Below are 21,244 nucleotides of genomic sequence, written 5' to 3' on the forward strand. Positions count from 1 at the left end.
AACACACAACCATCTGTAACTTCAGGTCCAAGGGAGCTTATGCCCTCTTCTGGCCTCCTTGGACATTGGACAAATGTGGTACATACACAAACATATAGACAACACCCATATACATAAACTAAAAATAAATAAAAATGTTTTTATAAAGAACTTAATGGACTTATAAGATCAATACGGGCTTTCTATAGTGTCATTGATGGGACCCCCCCCAAGATATGATTCACCTCATCTACCATTTCTTGTGATATCATTTTTGTTCAATCATTCTGTCTGTCTTTCTATTATCACTTAAACAGAAGATAGCTGTTGAATAATTGCGCATACCCAGAATCCTCTGGTAGAAGACTCTATCACTTCCATATTTAAAAAAACTTGATAGCTTCACATTTTTCATAACCCCAGAAGCTAGGGAACTATAGCAGTGACGCCCTCTTGAAGGATAATTTTACTCTATTTTTATTGTACATTAAAAGGAAACATTTAAAAATTTCACATGTTGGGCTGATGAGGTGGCTCAGCGGGTCTGACTGCGCTTTCAAAGGTCCTGAATTCAAATCCCAGCAACCACATGGTGGTCCACATGGTGGACCACTCAGCCGACCTGAGGGAGCAGAGGTACTAAATTCAATTCTGAACAACCAGATGAAGGTTCACAACTATCTGTATAGCTACAGTGTGTACTCATATACATAAATAAATAAATCTTTAAAAAATTTTTCACATGTTTAGAAGGGGCTATGAATCGCATCTCCTCATTTCTGGAAAAGGTACCAGCACTGTCCATGGAAGGCAGTGAACTAGCCCACGTGGTGGCTGTGGGGCTTGCCAGACATTCAGACGGTAGTGAGAGCTCTTCAGTCTCTGCTCTGGACTCTTGTCTCTTCCTAGGCTATAGGGCTCTGATTGGACAGACCAAGGCTGTGACTAGACTTCCTCCCCTTTCTCTTCCGTTTTCCAGCCCCTAGCGCACATTCCCAGTGTGAACCAAGCCATCAAGAGTGTACTTTGTTCAGTACTCCCCTCTGTCCTTCTTGCATGTCAGCTTACCCTTCTGTCCTTGACCCTTCATGCATGCTTCTTACACAGGGAGACAGCCAGACCCAAGGTGTGTCTGTAGGAATCAGGACAGTGCCCACTCTGCTGTAACGTCTGGATAAAGGGAACCATAGCACCCCAGGAAGAGGCCTTGTTCTCCTGTTCTCAGGGCTTTGCGGAAGCTGATCTAGTCCCTGGTTAGCTCAGGTTCACCAGTGAGGCAACGAAGGCTCAAGGTTTTAACTAGCTTACTCAAGATCACTCAGTGACAAGTGCTGGAGCCAAGATTTACCCGAGTCCCAAGTCTGGAGCAAGTCGAACTGGCTTCCATGTCACTCGACCCAGACAAGCCCAGAATGACCCGTGACTTCCCCAAGACCGTTACCTGCTTTCTGCATTTGTGTAAACCTCAGGCTTTTGTCTGACTGTATTTTGCTGAGGGTTCTGAAACCCATCCTGAACCATTTCTCAGCTGTCTTCAGTCCCACACCAAACACAGAGGTAAAGAGCTGAAAGGGAGGGAAAGGCAGGCTGTTATCCACCCAAATCATTGCTATGACAACAGAGCGACACTTTCCAAAGTCTCAGGCCAGGAACAAGAAGTATAAGCAAACCTTTGGCCCCGTTTCTCTTGAAAACATCAAGGGGATGGGGAGTGAGTGTGTGTGTGTGTGTGTACTTGTACAGACATGCATAACTGTGCATTTGGAAACCAGAAGTCAACCTCAGGCTGGGACGATTGGCCAGTGAGCTTCAGGGAGCTGCTTCTCTCTAACTCTTCAGTGCTTAGGTTTAAAAGGTGCGCTACCACACCCAGCTTTTTTGTTGGTTCTGGGACTCTTGCTCAGTTTCTCTGCACTTTAGGGAGTTCTCTCTTGAGCCGGGGATGGTAATGTTGAGAGGCTTTTTGTTTCTGAAAGATCCTTCCGTAATCAAAGTGTCACAAAACGAAACAGGTGAGAGATGGCTGGACATCGGTGTAAGAAGACAGACTGCCTGTTCTGTGTCTGTATGAGAAGCTGTCTGTCTGTCTGTCTGTCTGTCTGTCTGTCTGTCTGTCTGTCTGTCTGTCTTCAGATTTTGCAGTCTTTTACATGAAGTCCTGAACCACACCTTTGGTGGAAGGAGACTCATGAGGTAAATCTTGCTCACAGATCCTCATCAAATTCACCCCATCTACAAGTGGATAACGGCAAAGTACAACCTTCAACCCTGGTCTGTCTGTACTCTGAGCCTAGCTCCTGTTCTGGCCGTATGTTAGGCCCTGTATCAGTTATGAACTGAACGGACTGGCCAGAGTACCATAAACTCTAAGGTAAAAACAAAAGCAAATTGGAGGATGGTCAACCCTAAGTCCCAGAAATCAAGGTGCAATGAGGGATTTTCAGACAGTTTGTGCTTCAGGACCACACTTGCTCTATTTGAATCCCGTGTCCCTTTGACATTTGTAACCATGAGTGACAGATTCTTGGTAGGTGGTCTCCGTGTGATAGGTAAGTCTTGGCATGTAGTGTCTTTGTGGGGCGTGCTGGTTAGTTTTAACTGTCAACTTGACACAATTCAGAATCTCCCGGGAGAGGAGTCTTAATGAGGAATTATCCATACTACCTTGGCCTGTGGGCATGTCTGTTAGCTGATGTAGGACGCCCACTGTGGAAGGTGCCATTCCCTAAGCAAGGAGTCGTGCTTCACACAATAATGTGAGAATAAAGAAAGCTAGCTGAGAACGAGCATTTGTCCATCTCTCTCTCTCTGCTATGTCAGGGCAGCAGCGAGAGGGTGGCTGGCCAACTGAAAACCACAGAGTCCTCCCCAGAATCTTTACACAGAAACTTAACCTCAACTTTCTGCCTCCAGAACTGAGAGAAAAGAAGTTTCTATGATTAATCAGTTCACTCTGTGGCCTTTGGGTATGGCAGCCTGAGTTATATAACCATCGACAGCGACAGCAAACAACAGGATAAATAAAACAAGACACCCCCCAGTATACAAACGTACAGTCGCTTACTTTGAAGGATTTATATCGCTCATCATTTAACACAGCCTTCGCTTCAGAACTTTCTCCATCTTCAATAATTCCCTGCAAGGAGGGTTGAACAAAAGATTTTGAGTTATGTCTCTGCATAATCAAAGTGCCAGTCTCAAACCTACAGCCCCAACTACTGGTTTCTCCTGAAACTTGAGGATTTTTCCCTGGCTGATCTGGAGAAAGCAAGAATTTCCTTGTAATCTTGAAAAAAAAATATCTTGGTTTACCATAGATCCAAGAGCTTCATAACCTCTGACGAGGATACAGAAAGATAAAGATCTGAACCTAGAGACTCTAAGACAAAATATTCTCTGACAAGCATTGTTCAAATAGTCCTGATCATTTTCTTTTCAGTTGATTTCGAGTTGTGGAAACAAGAGGGCTTTTTAAACCACCAGGTTAATTGTTGGCCCACCGGAAAGCTGGTCATTATCAGGTCCTTATGAGGTCTAGTCTCTGTTGTCTTGAGCTCCGATATTTTTCTAGAAGGATGTACCTTGCATTTGGTTAAATTGAAACTTGCTACTAGATGACAACCGTGCCTTGTTGGGAAGCCCTTAAATGTTGCTAAGCATGGAACTACTGCCCAGTCTCTTCTGAGAACACAGAGATGCAGAATCAGCCCATTGAACATCACCCTGTGCTGCACAGGAAGCGCTGAGGGAGACCGAGTCTCCCACCCAGACTGGGGTGGAAGCAGAATATTCTGCTGCTCTGGAGATCTAAGGCTCAAGTCTTTCGCTGCTAGTAAAAAAATCACTGCCTGAGAAAGTCTTCCTACTGGGATCGTGTTTGGGTATGGATTTTATATGTCTATACCCATATATCTCTTTCTTGCTATATTGATCCATTTATAGATAAATAGAGGAGAGAGCCCATACTTATGTGATCTGTTCTGTCTCCCCTTCGCCTCTTTGGAGATATAGCAAATTCCACTTCTCCCTTACCTCTATGATACTCTTCACCTTGTCCCCTAGGCAAGGAATCCCCTCTGTGTCTTTCATGCTGGTGATGGGGAATGGCAGAGATTTCAGTACAGAGGACGCTCGCATGAATGCCAGGCAAGAACCTTCATTCTCTCTAAGCTCATCATTTTCAGCCAGGATATCAAGGGCATCCTAAAACAATAAAACCAGGTCAGCAGGTCTGCTCATGGGAGTCACTCGCAAGTCCCTCCTGTCCCCTTTACTAATGGATCAAGCTCCTGTACCTTTGCATCCTCCCCTGTAGGACTCTGTCACTGAACTGAAAAGATATGTATCTAATGCACTTATGAGGAAACTGAGTTCAATCATTAGACATTTAGAAACAGTTTAATGAAGTCGTGACCTGGGATCCATGGTGTCCCAGCAGTCATGACTGGGTTGGGTATAACCCTTTCCTATCTTCTGGACCAGTCTGTAGCCAGGGTTCTGTCACACTCCTGAGACTTACGGGTCTCTTAGTGTGGTCAGAAAACACAGCTGGTGTTTGTGGGATGAAGGCTGTGTTCATCACTCAGACCCATAGCCGGGGTTATTTAAGGTGAGGCATGTTGCCTTCCTTGCAGAGAACGCAGCTGTGCTTCAGTGGGTTCAGTGGCTGCCATCCGTTTCCGGCTCTTCCTCACAGATGCAGCTCGAAAGTTAAGAGATGAGAAGTCCCATGCTTGACACTCTCCTGAGTGTGTTACTCTGATGACCCCTGACCCCTGAGTAGCTGGGAGTCTATGAACAAGGAGGCCCACGTGACGAAGAACCAGAGGTCAGGTTAGGTGGGTAAGCATGCAGAAGCATTCTGAGATCTCCAGAAAATCATAATTTAACTTGTCGACTCAGGGAAAGAAGCCTCAAGCCCGCCTTTTGCCCTGGGTTTTGAGAAAACCTCATTACCGTGAAGAGTTGGTTGTAATTGTTTAATGTGGTTCTTCGCTGGCAAGCATACTGGGAGATCTTCTGCACAGCAGGTGCTGGAACATTCTGGGAACCTGGGACAGGACTCGGGGAAGAGTTTCTTTTCACCTACACGAAAGCATAAGCATCCATTTTGAATGACAGTTAATTAGCCGATAGTAAGTGTACATATAACTATAAATATTTACTCAAATATAAAGAAAACATTTAAGACAATTCATGACGATTGTCTCTGAAAGAGGACAAAATCATAGAGGACTCAAAAATGTGTCGCATACCTGTCTAGTGTATAGTCACTGACATGTATGATTGTTCTTCTTATTAGTACATATTAATTACACCAGATAATGAATTTCATTGTGACATCTTAAGTATGTGCAGGATATATATTTTGGAAATCACAAAAATGAGACTGAAGGAAAGGCCATCCAGAGACTGCCCCACCTGGGAATCCATCCCATCTACAGACACCAAACTCAGACATTATTGCTGATGTCAAGAAGTGCTTGCATGTTATAGCTGTCCCCTGAGAGGCTCTGCCAGAGCCTGACCAATACAGATACAGATGCATGCAGCCAAACAACGGACTGAGCACGGGGACCCCAATGGAGAAGTTAGGGCAAGGTCTGAAGGAACTGAAGGGATTTGCAACCCCATAGGAAGAACAACAATATCAACCAACCAAACCCCCTAAAGCTCCCAGGGACTAAACCACCAACCAAAGAGTACAAATGCGGGGGGGACCCATGGCCTCCAGCTGCATATGGAGCAGAGGATTGCCTTATTGGGCATCACTGGGAGGGAAGCCTCTTGGTCCTGTGGAGGCCCAATGACCTAGGGTGGGGTAATGCTAGGTAAAGGCACTGAGGCAGGAGTGGGTGAACAGGTAGAATAGGGGGTAGAGAATAAGGGGCTTGTGAAGGGGAAACTGGAAAGGGGGATAACATTTGAAATGTCAATAAATAAAATAACCAATAAAAATTTTTTAAAAAGAACCAGCTATTAAATTTTATTTCCTTTGTTTCCTTTATTACAGCTGATCCAGACCCTTTTCCCAGAGACTCTAGCATTATTGGTTAAAGATTTAGATTTAAGAAGTCATATTCTTTCTTTTTTTTTTCCATGAATTATCAGAATGGGAAAAAAAGAAACTCTTTACTTTTCTGAGTTTCAAGGCTGAGATTCTGAAATATCGGTGTGTGAATGTGTTCATAAAAATAGCTCTTGTTGTGGGGCTGGGAAGATGGGTCAATGGTGAAGACTGAGTGTTACTCTTGCCAAATACCTGAGTGGCTCACAACCTGCTCCAGGAGATCTGTTCTCTCTTCTGGCCTCTGTGGACACCTGCACGCATGTGCACACACATATACACAAACTCACACACACACTAAAAATTCTTTTTTTAAAAGAAAATAGTCCCATCTATTAATATGTCAGCAGTGTGCACCATTTATGCATGTTACTTCAATTTCCACAGCATCTCAGGGGGTGGGCATTATTGTTATATAAAGAGGACAAAATGGAGTCCCACCAGAGCTAAGTGAACTCCGTGAGAAAAGACTCTAATGGAGCCAAGTCTGTGGATTCTGATGCCCATGCCAGTGGCCATCCAGCAAAGGAGACACTTACAACAAGCTGATGTCTCCCCATCATCTCCACTGGCTTCCCGGCTCCCATGCATTCAATGAGCCAGGAGATGTCCAAGAGTTCGAGCTCGGAGCTGGCTTTGATGTTCTGCAGCTGGAGCCACTCCAGGACGTCTGACCCTGAGTTGTTCTCTGCCACAATGTGGGTGACCGAATCACTAGAGATGGAAGGCAGTTATCAGTAAAAGGAGCTTTCAAAATGAGACCCACTCTCCTCCCCTCGACATTGCCAAACCAGCTTTATTATAGATGGTTAGATTAAATCACTGATAAATATGATTTTATTTTTTGTTAAACTGGTCCTTAGCTACAAATAATTTTAAAAAACCGAGAATTTAGAGGCTACATCCATCCTGGTCCTGTCTCTGTTCTCATCTCTCGTACTGAGTCTACTCGATCCTGTCTCCCTGTTGTCTAATCAGAGCTGGCATTGTTTCTTTGGGTTTGTGGCTGTCACTGGCCTCCTGCAGATGATTCTCTTGGACTAAACACTTCTTCATGTTCAATCCTGAGCCTCACCAGACAGTATCACAAGGCAACTTGCTTCCTCCACTGCTGTCCACTGACAGTTCCTTATCGATGCACAGTAACAATTATCTGTCCCTGGGAACATATGGATTTGGGAACTCGGCTCCAGGTGTTTCTTCAGTATTGAAAATATCAAGAGTATGGAAGCACTGCCTTATACCAGGTACTAGTATTAAATGTTAAATACATTAAATGTACATGTCATACATTTAATTATTAGTAATGCTGTGAGACAGGGATTATCAGACCCACATAGCAATGAGGAGATAGCCCTGGGAGACATTAAAACCCTTCCCTGCTAATAACTGCAGGGTGGAAATTTGATCACAGATCTGTTTTAACCCAAAGCCCATGAGCTTGAGTAGCCATGAGTTTGCAATCTGTGACTCAGTGCTTGTTCCAGAGCAGAGGAGTTCCCTGTTTAGTCAGCTCCCTTCCACCCTCCTCACAGAAGGGTTATCTGAACGGGTGCCATATTTAAAGGCAAACCGTCCCTCCAAGGGGCAGAGATATGGATGAAGAAACTCTCTGTAACATATCTGCCCAGGAAGCCCCCTTGGGTATAATTTTTGTCTTCCTATTTTATGTTGAATGTCTGGACTACAAGACTGCAGGAAGTTAGAGCTATCCTGAATCTAAAAATAGATGCTATAGACGCACTCCAAGGTGGAAGATCTGCAGGGATGCCGCCAACTGCTCTGGGTGCTCTGGGTTTTGCCCCCCGCCCCCAATGAGTGCAGAAGCCTGAGGTCCATCTTGCAAGCAATGCTGCCTCTGCCACATTCTCACTGCCTGGCTTTGCCCTGCATCTCCTTCTCTAGTCTGCCTCTAGGTAAAGCCCTGCCTATGCTCTGACATAGGCTCTGGGGATGCTCAGGGGGTGAAGGAGCTCCTGGGATGCAATAAACAAAAATATGGGTGCATGAAAGACATGCTGTAAAGATGCTACACCACTTGAAATATGACACACTACCATGTGTGGGATGTGTGTGGGGGATGTATATAAAACTTAGTCTTCATATCAGCCATATGAGGTGGGCAACCAACATACATTTAAAAGAAATAAGTTGTAATATTCACCCTTCTGAAACACACACACACAGGTCACAATAGCCCTTTGTTTATATCATGGACACCTAAGAAGGAGGTGTGTGGTGATGTACTGGCTGGTTTTGTGTGTAAACTTGACACAAGCTGGAGTTATCACAGAGAAAGGAGCCTCCCTTGAGGAAATGCCTCCATGAGATCCAGCTGTATGGCATTTTCTCAATTAGTGATCAAGAGGGGAGGGCTCATGGTGGGTGGTGCCATCCCTGGGCTGGTGGTCTTGGGTTCTATAAGAGAGTAGGCTGAGCAAGCCAGTAAGTAACATCCCTCCATGGCCTCTGCATCAGCTCCTGCTTCCTGACCTGCTTGAGTTCCAGTCCTGACTTTCTTTGGTGATGAACAGCAATGTGGAAGTGGAAGCTGAATAAACCCTTTCTTCCCCAACTTGCTTCTTGGTCCTGATGTTTGTGCAGGAATAGAAACCCTGACTACGACAGGCGGCTATAATGATAGAGCTATAAAGAGACAGAGTCACTTTGATCCTTACATGCTACATATGCATATTCAATTATTATTCTATCCCCCCTAGGTATATGCAGTTATTATATGTTAAGTAGAATATATATGACAAGTATAATATCATGTAATCTTCAAAACATTGCTAGGATTGTCAGGTAGGGCTCAGGTGGTTTGGAAACTATGTATTACGGAATTAACTCACAAATCTTAGCTCTGAGTATTTTTCTCATTTTTTTTTTTTTGAGACAGGTTTTCTCTGTGTTTCCCTGTCTGTCCTGGAACTCACTCTGTAGACCAGGCTGGTCTCGAACTCAGAAATTCGCCTGTCTCTGCCTCCCAAGTGCTGGGATTAAAGGCGTGCACCACCACTCCTGGCTTTTCTCATCTTTCTTATATACCACTCTGCCTGTTCTTGCCTTCTCTTCCTGGCTGGCAGTGCCTCACTGCATATAATTAAAGATGCCTTCTATGAATAAGAGAGGCAGCCATCGTTACCCACTACCCTTTCCAGTGTGAGTATTATCTCTCATGGATGGTCTTGTCACCTGGGAGAGGTCATGTTGGGTATTTTGAAAACAATGACATTAGCCATATTTATACTTAAACTGAGCTGCTTAAAGAAGCTGGCTCAACCCACCCCAACCACAGCTCTGCCAGTTCTCTGAGCAACCAATGTGTTTTAGAACCCTTGAGAGCAAGGCAGCTGAGGTTGGTTCTAATCTACACACAGCAGTATTCAAAAGAGACAGCTTTCTATTCCAGCCTTGGTCAGGATCTTGCCTGATTCTTTAACTCCCTTTAATGGTATTATAAAACTTCGCATTAACTTGAAGCTCATAATTTTTGAAATAGAAAATGTGGGGTTTATTACCACAAGATCCCCCATGGGCTTTGAAGGCAAATGCTCTGAGATAATGACTTTCCAGTGAAAGTCACACTGTGAACAAGTCAAACAGTGAACAGATGGGGGAGCAGAGGCAGCCAGACTAGCGAACACACACCTGTTACAAGCTGTCTGAAAGGAATGAGTTGTTGCAGAGGCTAAAGCTACTTTTTGGTCACAGTCTGTCTAAAGTCACATGACAGTACGCAAGGCATTTACTGCTCTCTGGACCTGATCACGTGTGTGAGGTGACCAGCTCTCCCAAGCTCCTGCTGCTGTGACTTCCTTGATATGATGGACTGTAAACTGTGAGCTCTAATCCCTGTCTTCCTTAAGTTGCTTTTGCCAGTGTACTTTATCGGAGCAAGAAGAGAAACTGAGGGGCTCCGTGGAGAGTTGGCTCCGTGGTTAAGAGCACATCCTGCTCTTGCAGAGGATCCAGGTTCGATTCCTAGAGCTGATGTGTGGCATGATTCACAACCATCTGTAAACCCTGTTCCAGACCATCCAACACCCTCTACTACTATCCGAAGGCACTGTACCCATGTGGTACACATACATACATATGTACACACATACATGCATATATACATATAAACGTACATGCAGGCAGATCATTAATTGATACACGAAGATAAAAATAAATATTTTTTTAAAAAGAAAGAAAAGTAATTAAGATAATAGCACTCAAGACACAATTCATGATTTCCCTACCATAGCAAGCTCTTTGCTTGCAAGGTTCATGTCTTCTTCTATTTTGTTTTTCCAGAGCTCCACACATACTGCGCAGAGCAGGCACTCAAAGGCTTTTGTGATGGTTTCAGCTAAGACAGCATCTTCCATTGCAGGCAGCTGTGATGGACTTGGCAGGACAATGCTGTCCTCTGATGCGTTTACAACAACCTGAGCATTGTTAGCAAGCTAGCATGAAGCGCCTGGATGGTTAGAAAGATGGAACACCATCCTTCCGAGCTACGTATTCTTCTGCCTTGACTACAGTGATTTGCTTCAAGACACAGGGGAAGGTAGCAGAAGTATTTATAGAGAAGGGGAGATGACAGATGAAAGCTTTCAAGTATCGCACTCTATGGGAACTCAGGATGCAATCAGGGCATGGGAAACAGGAGCCTGTATTAGGTGAGCTGAAGTTAGCAACCTGCTCTAAAGTCTAGGATGCTGGTGACAGAATAAATTCAATATCCTGTTCTTTGATGTTCAGAACTACCCAAGGAACTTAGCATCTCTTCTCTTTCATGTTTTAGGAACCAGCATTCTATGGCACACAGAATAGCTGGGCATTAAATTCATGTTGGAGAAAACAGACTCAATCCAGAGAGTTCAGTACATGGAGGATCCTCAGGGAAGGTAGGAGCCAAGACTGAGCCTCTTAGCAGCCAAAAGTATACAGGAGCTGTGGACATTAGCCTGTTCCAGAGCTTAGCATTCTCTTTGCCTTTGAATTTTACAAGTTAAGAAAGAAGTGTAGCCATTACTGTTAGTCAGTACCATTGACATTTTTCCTTTTAATTAATCATCACTAGCAGTAATTACTATGATTGAATATGCACATTAGGATATGACATGGCGCACATGTGCAGGTCAGAAATCACCTCTGTAGAGCTGGTTTCCTTCCTCCTTTACTGGGGTTCCAAGAGTTAAATCTTAGGTGTCGGGCTTGTACAGCAAGTGACTTCAACCTGCTCAGCCATTTTGCCTGCCCTTAGAATTTTCCTCTCTCTCCCTCCCTCCCTCCCTCCCTCCCTTCCTCCCTCCCTCCCTCCCTCTTTCTTTCCTTCTTTCCTTTTTTAAAATAGCTTTTTAAAAATTATCTTCATTTTTATTTTTAACTTTTTAAAATTAAAAATTAATTTTAAGGTGTCTAACTGTTTTGCCTGGATGTAAGTCTGTGTCCCTCTTGGAGGCATCAGATCTCCTGGAACTCGAGCTGTAGATGGTCGTGAGCTGCCCTGAGGGTGCTGGAAATTAAACCTGGGTCCTCTGGGGGAGCAAGCAGTGTTCTTAACCATTGAGCCATCCCTTCAAGCCCCAAACTAAAAGACCTTTTTTTCTTTCTTAAACATTTACTTCTGGTATATGTGGAGAAGTCAGAGGATGATTCATGGGACCTGCTTCTTTCCTTTCACCATGTGCTTCCCCGAGATTGAACTCAGATCGTCAGGCTGGGCAGGAAGCCCGCGCACTCACTGAGCCATCTTGTAGGTCTGATTTCCAGCACCCATAGAGCAGCTCTCAACCATCTGCAGCTCAAATTCCAGGAGACCTGATGCCCCTGTGTGCAGCAGGCCTCCAAGAGGGACACAGACTTACATCCATGTCAAAGACCAGGTATGGAAGCACTCAGGAGACAGGCAGCAGGAACTCTGTGAGTTTGAGGCCAGCCTGGTCTACACTGTGAGTTCCAGGACAGTGAGGATATCTAGAGAGACCCTGTTTCAACAAACAAACAAAAGTATATCTGTTTAAAAAAAAAATTGGAAGACACAGAAAATCTGAGCATATACCTTCCCACACCAGATAACTGCTTATAGCATTTTCATAGACTGCCTTCCTGTCTTTGTTCTGCTTGTTTCTGTAGTCTGATCTGGTATATACAGGGAAGAAACAACCTTCTTTTGGTCTGGCTGTACAGGCCAATGATTCTAACTATTTAACCAGACTCACACTCAAACTACTACAGTGAAGTTTAACAAAGGATTCCAACATCCTTCTTCTCACCTCAACATCACATCAGACGGAACATTTGTCTGAGTGCCACTGTTAGGGAGAAAGGGGGGACGGCAGGGGGGGGGGGGTGCTGTATAGAACTGCTGATCTGGAAAGAGCCAGCACCAGGAGATGAAGCCTAAAGGTTCTCCCTACAGTAATTAATGACTCTTTATCTGGGCACAGAAATTCTTTCTGTTAGTGTCGGGGCTTCTGTTTCCTGTGATTCATCTTCCTCTACAGCACACACACACACACACACACACACACACACACACACACACATTGAAAGTGTCCATGCTCTCCTCCTGAAAACTTTGCTCCATCCTGAGCACAGCAGCGGCTTCCTCACCCATTTCCTGTCTCCCCAGCAGCTGGCATAGCTCTGACTGCTGGCATCTGGGGCACCGCTCTGATTCACCTCACCAGCAAAGATACTTGCTTCACGATCATCATCACCCCTGACACTTGCCTCGGCCCATTTGCTCCATTGGTGACTCAGTCCATGGGCCTCCACCAGATGTATGGACCTTTGACCAGAGAGCTTTCTGAGTGAGTGGCACCCTGCCTGATGGCTCTCCCTTTCCTGACTGGTCCCTGTTCAGTTCCTTTACCATGAGAAGCATCTTGGTAGCTGCTAAAACTTTTGATTTCTGTTTTTAACTTTCTCTTTGAAGATGTTTTTTTCTGTTTTATCCCCCCCCCCACTTACCTATCTAATCTCTTTCTCTTTTAAAGCTAACACTGTACATAAGGCTAACAGATTATACTCAAAAAACGAGTTGAAATATTGGATTGTGTGAAAAGAACATCAAGGAATGAAGTTGAGAGTGGCTGTGATGACTTAAAACAAAAAATAGGAAACCATGTGACAAAGACTCAGAAAAAAGAAAAGCCCAGAACCTCAGGAATTTTTGATTGGGGGCATTTTAGCAAAAGATCTAAAAAGATTCCCCTCAGCTGGGCATGTGGAGTGTGAAATTCCTGAGTACTGACCTTGGAAAATGTGTCTCCTCAATGTCTCAAAGCCAGCACTTCATCAGCAAGAAACATTTGGCAATTTTCTTTTAAATTCAAAGACTTTCCAAAATCCCAAGAGTAAAAGTCAGATCGTCTCTGACACAGTATGTTCAGCACCCCTCCCAACTTGCATGGCTGAAGGCAGTGAACTGATTGGTTCCCCCCCACACACACACTCCCACCATAACCCCAACACTTCTGTCTGCAGCCATCAGGCACACCAGGACCTTTTACTGGGACTTTCTGAATCGCTTTGATTCTCTTCATTGAGTCAAGAGAGTGAACATACACAATAGTCAGCAAAACAATGATAATTGGTGCTTACTGAATGAGTCCAGATAGTAGCTTCAATCACCTCCCTGCCTAGACTCTGATCATAGCACACTGGGGTGCCATCTGTCACCCCTAGACAAACATCTTTAACCAGCATCTCTTCCTGAAGCCCACTTGGACCACTCTTTGGAAAACCATCACCAAGGCCATTAAGGTACCCATGGTGAGTCACCTCAGCCTAGTCCACCATAGACCCTTAGCAGAGCAGGTGTGTGTAAGTCAGAGCCAGACAATCAGAACACCCTCCCCGCTCCAAAGTAGCAATGTAAAAAATTGAACCCGAAGGTGTTGGTTCAGTTTGGTACAGAATGGAATCCAGTGGTTTCTATGTGGTTCTCTGACTAGTTTTCTGGTTATCACCCCTGGATACTTAATCTCAGAGTCAGTCATGGAAAGCCATATTTTTTAAAAAATATTATTTTTTGGTACCAATTAGTTTCTATATAGTCTCATTTAGTCCCCACTCATCTCCCTTAGCCAACTGACCCCTTGGGTCCCTTGGGGATGTCCTCAGGGCTCCTGCATGCTTGCAAAGTGACCAGGGCTGTCCTACCTGAGCTCATTTTCCACCCTGAACCCTTTCCTTCGGGCCAGCTCCATGAGGAAGGCTCTTCGAGTTGTTCCCATCTTCTTTTCCAAAATGAAGAGGACCAAGTCTCGAAATCGGATATCATAAGGCGTGGAAGCCACTGGGGCGCCTAGCTGCCTAGGTCTTTTCTTCCGAGGACCCAGGTGGACTGCTTGCAGTGGATCCATGGAAGCAGACAGTCTAGCTCTGTCTGTGCCATCAGGTGGTGTCTCCAGAATGAGGGCTCTGATGTCCTCTCACCAGCAGACCCATAGGTACCACCCTGGTGACAACTTCCTGCTGAAGGAATGTCTCACTCTGATCAGGTCCTTTCTCCCAAAATGGAGCTCTTGACAGAAAGAACAGTGAACTTGGGTTTTCATACACTTGATCTCTGCAGTACCTCAGAATAAACTTGGGAAGAAAGAGGGACCCCACCACTGGTTGAGTGCTGTTACTTATCTGTAGGCGTGTTCAAACCCTTTAGGTTGCATTTTAAAAGCCATTTTTTAAAAAATGTATTACATTTGCTTACTGGGCAAGGGGGTATGTGTGTGCGTGCCATGACATCAGTGTGGCAGTCAGAGGCATCTTTCCCCCTCCACCGTGTAGATCCCAGGAATCAAACTTAGGTTGTCAGTCTTGGTAGCAAGCTTCTATCACCACTGAGTCATCTAACTGGCCCTGCCGGCTCTATTCATTGATTCCTGCTTTACTCTAGCTCACTTCTATTCTTTCTCTCGGACCTACGTTACAGTACACTGGATGTCTGTAATTGGCACAGATGTGTTACATACAGCTGTTGTGATTTCAGGTGAATGCCACCTGAATTTCTCACTCTGCTGGTTGCTTTTTTAAAAAAATTATTTGTATTTTATGTGCATTGGTGTTGGAAGGTGTCAGATTCCCTGGAACTGGAATTGCAGACAGTTGTAAGCTGCCACATGGTTGCTGAGACTTGAACTCTGGCCTGCTGGAAGAGCAGTTAGCGCTCTTAGCCACTGAGCTATCTCTCCTGTCCCCATGGTCACTTTTTCCCCAACAAGCCCATAACTGTGATTTTCCTGGCTCTGTCTACTCTGCTGCTTTAGTTACTATCGTTTTGCAGTGGGCACAGGACCACAGGCTCCCGTGTGTGAGCACATTGTATAGAAAGCTAAGGCTCAGACACTGCAGATCTCAGAGTAAGAGGCAAACGAGATCATGAATGCAGTTCTTCAGACTTCAAGCGTGATGCAACTTAGTTTGTTTTTGGTCTCTATTTTTTCAGTGCACTAAGTTTCCAGAGAGTGGTCGCTACATAACTAACATAGGTCTCTGAGACGAGCTGAGTTTTGGGGAAGAGTCATGGCCATGGAGTTAGGGACATTTTCACAGCCCTGTGCAAAATGAAAATTTCATCTTTGGTTAATATTACTTCATAGGTCTCACTTCTGGAACACCTACTACAGGACCTAGGCAAGACCTCAAAACCTTTGCTGACTGAATTCTTATAAGACCATACTGCCAGCTAGATACCCATATAATACGGGGTTGGGGAGGGGGTTGTCAGTGCCCACAAAGTACCATACAGGCAGCGAGATGCAGCAGAGAAGATCCTCAGCCCTGCAAGCAACTTGCTCAAAGTCACAGAACAAATCAGTAGCCACCACTAGGAAATGGCTGAGTCAGGACTTGGAGTCAGGTTTGTCTGACTTCAAAATGTATATACTCTTGGGGCCAGTGAGATGGCTCAGTGAATAAAGGAGCTTGCTGTCCATCCTCAAAACTTTGTGTTTCACCACAGCAACTAGCACAGTGGAACGTGAAACTGATTCTCACAAGTTGTCTTTTGATCTCCATAGAAGTACCAGGACGCGCATGCATGTGCGCGAGCACAAGCATGTGCACACACACACACACATAAACTAAAAAATCAAAATTAAAAATGTATGCTCTTAACCAGACTGGTAGTGCAATGCCTTTAATTCCAGCACTTAGGAGACAGAGGTAGGAAGATCTCTGTGAGTTCAAGGTCAGCCTGGTCTATAGAGTCAGTTCCAGGGCAGCCAGGGCTACACAGAGAAACCCTGCCTCAAAAAAAAAAAACAAAAAACAAAAAACAAAAAAAAACCAAAAAAAAAAACAAAAAAAAACCCAAATATATATGTGTACACACACACACATGTATTTACATACACACACATACATACACATACCAAACAGCCTCCTTCTGTCATGCCTCCTTACCCAGTAATAAATATGGACCCTTCTCATGTATTCCACCACAGCATTTGGGACTTTTACTGCCTTCAAAAGCGTATGAACGCATGAGCACCTCAGCACTGCCAAAGGAGGGTGCTATGACAGCTGCCATCGGGCATCCACAAGGCTGTTTCTTGCAAGAATGACAGAGAGCTGTAGTGAACAGACTTTGGCTCTCTGCAAGTATCTACACCTGTCAAAAGTACAGAGTGGGCTCCTTGTGTGGTAGAGACCTTGACGGTGTTCACGGACATGTAGCAGAAGGAACTTAATCATCTGGAGGGGCCTTTTGTGCAGCTCTCTGAGACTAGGGTGCCATGTTTGCTTGATAGAGACCAATGAGTGCGGACAAGCCCACACACACACACACACACACACACACACACACACACTTTGGCCCCCTGTTAGATGCTTGGTTTCAGACAGCTACATGATAGAATTAGTCTTAGCCTCCAAGTGGTCTAACAGCATGAACAAGGCAGTCCTCTAGCCAGGGCCCAGGGTGGTATCATCCCCATAGTAACATGAGTCCAGAGAAGCAGCAACGGGGACAGAGAATAGCACACAGACAGAGGATGCAGCCAGGGATGCATGAGCTCCCATCTGCACAGAAATGTGAGACCACAGAAGCAGCAACGGGGATAGAGAATAGCACACAGATAGAGGATGCAGCCAGGGATGCACGAGCTCCCATCTGCACAGCTGGGAGGCTGTGACCTTGTGTAGTTGCTTCACTTCCTTAAGCCTGTTTTCCCCACATCTAAATCAAGAACTGAGATAGCCCATTTCACCCCCATACAGAAGGCGTGACACAGAGGAGAACCTTAAGTGAGAGTCAATAGTAACTTTTGTTTTGTTCAGAGGGTCAACTTAGCTCAATCTAAAATCAGATCTATATTTTATAACATTGTTAAGTTATCCAAGTATCACATTGACCAGTGTTAACTACTGCTGCACCCAAAAGTGGGACACGTTTCCTACAGTCACTCTGAGCTGACTCAGTGTCCTTTTCTGATTCCTAGATTTCCAGTGCCCATTAAAGAAGTCTTCTATGGCCGGGTGTGGTGGCGCACGCCTTTAATCCCAGCACTCGGGAGGCAGAGGCAGGCAGATTTCCAAGTTCGAGGACAGCCTGGTCTACAAAGTGAGTTCCAGGACAGCCAGGGCTACACAGAGAAACCCTGTCTCAAAAAAGAAAAACAAGAAGAAGAAGAAGAAGAAGAAGAAGAAGAAGGAGAAGGAGAAGGAGAAGGAGAAGGAGAAGGAGAAGGAGAAGGAGAAGGAGAAGGAGAAGGAGAAGGAGAAGGAGAAGGAGAAGGAGAAGGAGAAGGAGAAGGAGAAGGAGAAGGAGAAGGAGAAGGAGAAGGAGAAGGAGAAGGAGAAGGAGAAGGAGAAGGAGAAGGAGAAGGAGAAGGAGAAGGAGAAGGAGAAGGAGAAGGAGAAGGAGAAGGAGAAGGAGAAGGAGAAGAAGAAGAAGAAGAAGAAGAAGAAGAAGAAGAAGAAGAAGAAGAAGAAGAAGAAGAAGAAGAAGAAGAAGAAGAAGAAGAAGAAGAAGAAGAAGAAGAAGAAAGTAGTCTTCTATGGTAAATTCTCTCTTCTATATGAAACACCCAACTGAATCTTTAATACAATGAGAGCAGAGGTACAGGCGGGGCATTAGCCACACCACTAGAGGCATACTCCATCTGAAGAGAGACTCAGAAAGATGCACATACCAGGCAGCTCATCATGGCCTGATCTGTACATAGAGTTTAGAAACAACACGAGCTGTCTACTAGCCGGCTGTTGGATAAAGGGTAACAGGTAAGTCATGCCATAAACTAGTTAATGGCATGTGTAAATGTCCACAATCTAATAATTACAAAACCAGCTCATAATACATGGTGACCAGTTCTCATAGAGAGGAGCAAGGAGGCATATGACCAGCCCTACATCAGAACAGAGAATCCTGCTGCTCAGGGGGTTTAGGCAGGACTTTTAGCTTTGTCTTTGTGCATTTTTCTTTTACAGATTTATTTCTTCCCTTCCTCTCCTTTCCTTATTTATTTTTCTTTGAGATGGTGTCAAGCATGCTTCCCAGGCTGGTCTAACCCAGCAACTTACAGGGCCTTTCCCAATGCCACCTCTTGGAGCAACTTGTACTACACACTATGCTTGGCTGTTGTTTAACAGACTCCTACAATAGACAGGGATTGTATTTTAGCCACAACAGTAAATTATTTTTAATTTTTTTCTCTTGTGTTTACATCTTGGTGACTCAAAGGTGGTGAGATTATTTTAAGTGAGCTGGATAAAGGGTGGACATGTTTCTGCTTCATCCCGTGTGAGGTCCTTCCTGACTGTCAGGCAATCTACTGATCCAGAGCCCTGATGGTGGGGAAAGCAGGGGTTGGAGTTAGAACCGTTTAGGAATCTCACCCTAACCAACTCTGGAGATGAAGTCTGGGGCTTCCAATCCCAGTTTTCTGACTCAGGGGGTCCTTCACAATAGCATGATGTAGTCTGAAGCCTTTGTACTATGATTTGAAAATAGTTTTTACCCTCTAAACCTATATGGGAACTTTATTGCCATTGGAGCATTGTTGGGAGGTGGACCTGGAGGGGCAACTAGACATCAAAAAGGATTAGTGCCTTTGTCACAGGTTGGATGCAGGGTTGTTGAAACATAAAGCCACCCTTCATGATTCATCCCGGCCACACACACCCCGCTTGCCTTTCTGTTCCCACCATGGGAAGAAGAATGCAAGCTTATCTACGTTCAGTGACATCCCAACCTGCAGAATGGTTAGCCGAAATAAGCCTTCTAAATTACCCAGTTTCAGATGGTTTGCTCTAACAGCTGAAAATGGACTACACAGTCACGGCTTAATGAAAGGAGGTGGAAAACGACTCAGAATCATGGAAGCATGGTGGTCACTTTTGGAATTAATTAAACTCTGTTTATCAAGTACCTTGAACATTGTGAAACATGGGTCCGGGGAGCTATCTCAGTTGGTAAAGTGTCAGCCACCCAAGCATGAGGATGTGAGTTTGATCCATGGTATTCGTATTAAAAGCTGGTTGTGACAACATGAACTTGTAATCCAGTGCTAGGGTGACAGGGACAGGCAGATCGCTAGGGCTTATTGCCCAGTCAGCCTCGCCTAATTAGAGATGCCACAGTGAGAGACATTGTCTCAAAACAAGTGGGTGGCATACTAGGTTGTCCTCTGAACACACACACACACACACACACACACACACACACACACAAACTATGAAACACTATACAAAAGTCAATTGTTTTGTTATTTCCGTTGGCATCCCTGATAGCGGCAGGAATTAATTTCTTCCTTCTATACCATAATTTTCTGCTGCTAATTGCATCAGGTGTTAAGTGGCTCCTTGGTCCAGTCAATGGCCAATAAGTTCCAAATCCTTTGTGTTGGCTAAACAAATCAAAGTCTATTTTTTTTTCCTTCATGCTACTTGTTGGAGGGTTCTGCTCTACTCTAAATCCAGGCCAAATGGAAGCTTGACATGTTTGTACCTGCCACATCTGGACCGTCTCAGCCACTGCTGCAGCCGGACAGAGATCACAGCAGGACTACCTAGTACCCACACTCAATGCCAAGTAATACACATTGCTGCTGTTCATTGCCTATTGGTTAGTGTAGTCTCAAGAGTCTACCTCTCTATGGCAGAGCATGTGGGATGTGGGAGAATACATGTTCCTGACATGTCAGGATTATACGCTGGCTGATGTCAAGGGGATGGTGGGGAATGTGCGTGATGCCAGGAAAGGGAATAGTGAGGCTCCAAGACCACCCTCTCCCCACCTGAGTGGAAGCAACACCCATTGCTGTGCTCAGGCTACTCTTGGGCTAGAGTTCTCAGTTGCTGATGTGAACACACAGACAGGAGGTCTGGTCTCCCTGAACCACATCAACCAATACTTCCAAACTTGATCTGGTGGGAGCCCTCTGAACAAAGTGATGAAGGGTTTTCCCAGGCTTTTCTGGTGGCCCTTCCTGCCCCTACCATCTTTATGTCTTGCCCATAACACACAGCATTACGAGCTACAGACATACCCATAGGTGTGTTGCCAGACATTCCTGTGCCTCAGTTCCCTAATATACACAGTGAGGTTCTAGTGGTTTCTGTCTTGTGAGTGTTTATGAAGACTAAATACAAGAATATTGGCATGCAGTGCTTGCTCAGGACAATACTGTTAACTGAAAGGCTGTGACTTCTCTTTGTTCCCCCTTCACGTCCCTGTGTCTCTTCACACTTCACCAATCTTTCTGCCAGTGCCACTCAAGGTAGACTCTGCATCCTAGGGAGGGTAAAGAGATCTGCAAGGAGCCCAGGGTCTCAGGGAGATGCTCCAAGCCAAACAAAACAGTCTTCAGTGCTGGGTATGGTGGAGCACACTTGCGATCCCAGAAACGAGGAAATTGAGGCAGCAGGGTCATGAGTTTGAGGCCAGCCTGGATTATACAGTGAGACTCTGTTGATGACTGGTGATAAAGTTGATGATGGTGATTCTGTAATGAGTTAGGTCAGAGGGATCAGACGAACTCTATGCAACAAGTATTAAAATGTCCAACACCTCATGGAGCCCTGCAGTAAAGAATCCTGCTTGGCTTGTTGAGTCTGGAGCCCGACTTGGCCCTGTTCTGTTTGCTGTTTTGCACAGTACTTAGACAAGAGTATCATGACCCCGGACTAGACAACCCTGAGCCACCTGACACTTTTTGGGCGTATCTGCCTGGGCAATTTCTGTCACTGGTGGAC

At 45.0% G+C, this 21,244-nt stretch overlaps 1 protein-coding gene across 3 annotated transcripts in view; it reads right to left on the minus strand.

Annotated features, from left to right (window-relative positions):
• Positions 1–14,412, minus strand: part of Dntt (DNA nucleotidylexotransferase) — a 29,105-nt gene extending 14,693 nt beyond the window's left edge. For all 3 annotated transcript variants that reach the window (XM_021152156.1, XM_021152155.2, XM_021152154.2), the window contains exons 1-6: positions 14,210–14,412; positions 6,586–6,760; positions 4,936–5,064; positions 4,012–4,182; positions 3,044–3,115; positions 1,421–1,544 (exon numbers count right to left, since the gene is read on the minus strand). In XM_021152156.1, the coding sequence (XP_021007815.1) occupies positions 1,421–1,544; positions 3,044–3,115; positions 4,012–4,182; positions 4,936–5,064; positions 6,586–6,760; positions 14,210–14,412 (874 nt within the window). The remainder of the gene's footprint in view (positions 1–1,420; positions 1,545–3,043; positions 3,116–4,011; positions 4,183–4,935; positions 5,065–6,585; positions 6,761–14,209) is intronic.
• Between the last annotated feature and the right edge of the window lie 6,832 nt (positions 14,413–21,244).

This window comes from Mus caroli, unplaced genomic scaffold, assembly GCF_978045245.1.
Source record: "Mus caroli unplaced genomic scaffold, Mus_caroli_1 scaffold_20, whole genome shotgun sequence".
NCBI lineage: Eukaryota > Metazoa > Chordata > Mammalia > Rodentia > Muridae > Mus > Mus caroli.